Source organism: Lutra lutra, chromosome 1 (genome assembly GCF_902655055.1).
Source record: "Lutra lutra chromosome 1, mLutLut1.2, whole genome shotgun sequence".
Classification (NCBI taxonomy): domain Eukaryota; kingdom Metazoa; phylum Chordata; class Mammalia; order Carnivora; family Mustelidae; genus Lutra; species Lutra lutra.
In genome coordinates, this window is record NC_062278.1 from 222,602,273 (window position 1) to 222,607,093 (window position 4,821).

Here is a 4,821-nt window from a genome sequence, read left to right on the forward strand (position 1 = left end):
AGCCCCGCTCACGGATGGCCAGCTGTGGCGGACTCCACGGGCGGCCTGCCTCCTCCCTAGCTCCTCCAGAGGCCACTACATCCTGCCGGGCGGGCTGCCGCTCTCCCGCCTCGCACAGAGGGCCGGGTTAGAGATTATCCTCCTTTTCCGCTCCTGAGGGTCGTGGGGAGGCTGGGGGAGTTAGCGGCTGGAGGTATGTTGCTATCGCTCACCCCAAGCTGGATTTTCCCGCTCCCTGTCCGTGCAGGAGCCTGGTCTGGGCCTGTCGCACGCGTGGACTCCCACGGTGTGGTGCCTCCTGGGTCTGCTTCCCTCCCTGAGCATTGTGGACTCAGGGTCCATCCCCAGGGCGGCGTGTGGCGCCTGGCTCGTGTTCTTGGCCGAGTGGACGGAGGTATTGGGCTGATCCGTCCATCCGTGGAGGCATGTCGGGGCTGTGTCGTGATGCCCGCCACTCTGAGTGTCTGTCCGGGAGTGCTGGGCCTTGTCCTCGGAGCCCTGGTGGCGTCACCTGCACAGCAGCCCTAAGCCTAGCACCTGCTTCACCAAACGTAAGAGCAAGAGACGGAGTTTCCCCCCCGGGCACAGGGTAAGTGCCCAAAATGTGCCCGCCTGGGGCAGCCACCCAGGGAATGAAGCGGTTCTGTAAGCCATGGCAGTTGCCACATGACCCAGCAATTCTGCTTCCAGCCTGAGCCCCACCAAGCCACACCAGCTTTACATGGCCCTTCTCAGCAGCAGGATTCAGGTGGGAACAACCCGAGTGCTCATTAGCTTGTGGGTGCCCCAACAGGGCATGGTCCACGCTCACGCGGAAACACTACTCAGCCACCAGCGTGGGGGTGAGGTCCCCACGTGCGGCCCCAGGGATGGACCGGAGCCCATGACGCGCAGGGAGGGAACCAGATACAGAACTCACGCGGGATGTGAGTCCACGCATGTGACACGCCCAGACCAGGCTCCTCCGTGGATGGGAAGGGGGCTCGTGGGGGCCGGCGGGAGGCAGGGAATGGCCACTGATGGGGACATGGCTTCTTTTTGGGGTGATGGAATGTTCTGGAACTAGACTGTGGTGATGGTTGTACGTCTCTCTCTCTCAAAACCGCGACTGTACACTTTAAACGGTGGACTGTATAGTACGTAGATGACCACGTCCAATAAAGCTGTCAAAAGGCACAGACACCCCTCTGATCTGAGCTTGTCTTCCCACCCTAGCTGTCAGGGCAGGAGCCCAGGCGGGAAGTTTTAGGGACCAGAGGGGCGACCATGATGGGATCTAGCAGGCGAGGCGAGGCCGACCTGCCTCCAGCGACCCTGGCCACCTCCCGGTAACCCGCACAGCCGGGGCAGTAACTGGTTCCCACGACAGCCCACGTGGGTTGTGCGCCCTGTCCCCTTTCGGCAGAAAACCGGGACCGGTGTTTTGTGACGCCGCGAGGGGGGCCGGGACAGGACCCCACGCCCATCCGATGCTCTTCCGGGACCCGCGAGTCGGGCAGGCTGAGGTCACATACTCCTTGGTCCGGTAGGACAGGACGAGGGCCCTCTCATGCGCTCTCCCTTTAAGAGGGGGCGTGGCCTCTCGGCGAGAGGCGGGCAGGAGCGGGAGGAGGCAGTAAGTGGCGGCGTGAGCCTGGCGGCGGGGCCCCGCGCTAAGACCGGAAGCGGAAGTGTCTCTTCAGCGGCTCGGGCGGCTCGGTAGGTGCGCCAGGGTGAGGCGGTAGCGGCGCTCGAAGCTTTCGCAGGGAAACTGAGGCAGCGAGGGAGCCGGGAACTGAAACCCCTGGCCCCATGTTGTCGGTCGTCGGGAGGGCCAGAGGCGAAGCGAGTCCGAAGGGGCGGGGCGGGGCGGGTTCCCCGGGAACGGGGCTCCGGCGGGTGTGTAGGAGTTCGCTGGGCGGGAGGAAGGGCCCGGGGAAAGGCGGAGAGGCGGACGTCCCCGTCATCGCCCTCTTCTCTCGCCTCCAGGGATGGGTTCCAAGGCCAAGAAGCGAGTGGTGCTGCCCACGCGCCCGGCGCCCCCCACGGTGGAGCAGATCCTGGAGGACGTGCAGGGTGCGCCCTCCGACGACCCGGTTTTCACCGCGCTGGCCCCGGAAGGTACGGGGAGGGAAGGGACGCCCCCGAGACTCCAGCGCTGGGGCAAGGGCGGCGCGGCCCAGCTGCAGCCCGAGCCGCAGCTCCACCCCCGCACCCCGCGGCCAGATCGCGCTCGACGCCTCCTAAGGCCTGGCAGCCAGGGGCGAGCCCGGGGGCTCGGGAGGGCGGCGGGGGGGCGCGGGGTGCGGAGCCGGCTCTGGATCCCGCGCAGCGCGTGGACGTTCAAAGGAAAAGAGGAGATTTTCCTTTTTCACCTGTGGGGGCGAGAATGCGTGGTGACAAGGGACATGGCAGGACGTCGGGGTCTCGGGGCCACGAGGGCGAGTGGGCACAGAGCCAGCGGCCGCCGCGGAGGCGTGCGGGAGGGGCATGGGGCGGCCAGCCGGACAGCCCAGATGTCTCCACCGGCTTCACGCGGCCCTGGCTCGTGGAGGCCCTGGCTGTGACCGGGGTGAGCTTTGTGTTCTGCCCCGTGGCTTCGTGCATTCCTTCGTGAAACTGTCCCGGAGCGCGTCCGGGAGGCGTGAGGCCAGGCCAGCTGCGGGACGGGGTGCACTCGCCTTCCTCTGGCGGAGACTGTCCCCGCTGTCCGCACGGGTCTGGGGAACCACGGTCGCAGAGAAATGCCTCGGGAGCTGAAACAGGACCACCGCGTGACAGGAAGGCCAGGGCTGGCTCTGTCGTGGCGCGTGGGGGGCAGTCCCGGGCTGCGCGAGGGCCCTCCGAGGGGCAGCTTGCTCGCAGCCGCGTGTGTCATGTGGCCCGTGTCCCTCCCTAGTCCCGACGCAGGTGGTGAAGTGACTTGGTCAAAACCCAGTGTCTGCGCCTGTCCCCAGACCGGGGAGCCAGGGAGGCGGAGAGCATCTCGGCGTGTCTCTGGGGCCTGCAGCCCTCGCGTGTGTGCGCTGCCCGCCGGGCCTGTGCTCTTCTCGGACGCAGGGGGCGGGAAATGCGCCATCTCCCTGACTGTGGGGTTTCACAAGGTTGCTGGCCGGGGAGGAGGTTTGGGGGGCGCGACCCGGCGTCTGGCTTCCACACCGGGTTGGGAGCCGGCCTGCTCTGTGGTTCCCTCGTGGGGTCGCTTTGCGGGAGTGGAGGCCAATACTCGGCCCGGGCCTCCGCGCACGCGCCAGGCTTGTTCTGTGATCGGTTCCCTCCAGTGGCTTTGCTGAGGGGATGAGCTGTGCCCTCTTCCTGCCCCTCCCTGACCCGTGCGCATGTCCCGTCCCCAGGCGCCGCAGGCCTCCCCGGGAGGGTGGAGGACTCCGAGGCCCGGCAGGAGCAGCTCTACCAGCAGAGCCAGGCCTACGTGGCCATGAACCAGCGGCTGCAGCAGGCGGGCGACGGGCTGAAGCGCAAGTGCGAGGCGCTGCGGCGAGCGGGGGAGGAGCTGGAGCGCGAGGTCGGCCAGGTGAAGCAGGTGGCGCTGCCAGGAGCCGTGGCTGCCTCCTTGGGCTGAGTGGTCCACCCGCTTGCCTGAGCACCTGCACCCTGGGTAGGGCGCCCCCCCGCTCCCCGTGACTCCTGATCTGCCACAGCTTAGACCCCCGGCTCCCGTGGTCTGGGTGTGTCCCGGTACCCAGAGAGCCCCGGAGACACAGCTGGGCATGGGCCCCTCCCTGGGGGTCAGGCCTGGGGCGGTGAGGATGCTGCTCACCCCGGGGCCATGGAGCCCAGACCGGACTTCGCATGGGGCCCCGCACCCAAGGCCAGGCCGTCCATCCTCCTCTCCCTCCCTCTGGGGTCCCAGCTCCCTAGTAGACTGAGCTGGTGGGACCCACTCTGCCGCCTCTGCCATCTCCACCTGAACCGCAGGGACCCCCGGATTCTGGAAGAGGCCGGGGTTAGGGTTCTGTTCTGTCCAGCACAGTGGCCGCGGCTGTGCGCAGAGCCCTTGCCCGGCAGGGCCCAGATGTGAGATGGAGCCTCTGGTGGGTGCCGGCCCTGAGGACCCTGAGCTAAGGTGTGGGCGCTCCCGCGGGCCAGGGTCCCGGTCGGGGTGCAGGACCGTCATGGGCTCTGCGGGACTGCATCACACGGGGCTTCTGGCCTGGGCCCCGTTGGGGACAGACTGGCTCATCTCCCATGCAAGCCCTCGATGGCTGCTTCCGTCCTGGTAAGCTTTGCCTGTGGGTGGGTGTGGGGGCCGTGGAGCAGAAGCAGATCTTGAAAAGGGCTTTTCACCCCAAAAGACAGACTTCCGGGAGACCAGAGCAGCAGTGGCTGTGCAAGGCACCACAGAAGCCGTCCGCTTGTGGGTGCCCCCCCAAAGCCCCCCGGGTGCAGTCTGCTCAGCCCTGGCCCCTGCGCAGGTCGCCCGGGAGCAGCCACTCTCCTGGGGTCTACGGGAGCTCGGGAGCAGCACAGCGGGGCCTGACATTATGACCCTGAGCGTCCCAGAGGGGTTTCTCTTTCCCTGAAGAAGGGGAGCCTGCTTAAGCACAAGAGTCCCCCAAAACTGGAAACCAGAACGTATGCCTGGGGGCACAGGGGTACAGAGAACCCGGGCGTGGTTCCAGCATTGGCAGTGGATGTCGTGACCGCCCAGCCCAGGGCCCCTCGCCCTTCAGCACCCTTCAGCTGCTAACAACCCACCTGCTCGGCCCTGGTCTCCGGCGGCTGCCCAACTCCGGGGTCCTGTCTGCTCTGCAGAGCCCCCTCTGGGCTCAGGCCGGGACATGTGCGCTGACCTCCCTGTGCTGCCGTCCTGGGGCCCAGGCC

General features: G+C 67.4%; 1 protein-coding gene across 2 annotated transcripts; it reads left to right on the top strand.

Annotated features, from left to right (window-relative positions):
• The first annotated feature begins 1,558 nt into the window (after positions 1–1,558).
• On the top strand, positions 1,559–3,850 carry C1H19orf25 (chromosome 1 C19orf25 homolog). Of its 2 annotated transcripts, none has more exons than XM_047711297.1 (3): positions 1,559–1,698; positions 1,969–2,100; positions 3,333–3,850. In XM_047711297.1, exons 2-3 carry the CDS (start codon positions 1,971–1,973, stop codon positions 3,557–3,559), a joined length of 357 nt encoding a protein of 118 aa, XP_047567253.1. In that variant the 5' UTR covers positions 1,559–1,698; positions 1,969–1,970; the 3' UTR covers positions 3,560–3,850. The 2 variants fall into 2 exon arrangements, with proteins under 2 accessions (XP_047567253.1, XP_047567262.1); XM_047711306.1 differs by lacking the exon at positions 1,559–1,698 and adding an exon at positions 1,776–1,796.
• The last annotated feature ends 971 nt before the right edge of the window (positions 3,851–4,821 follow it).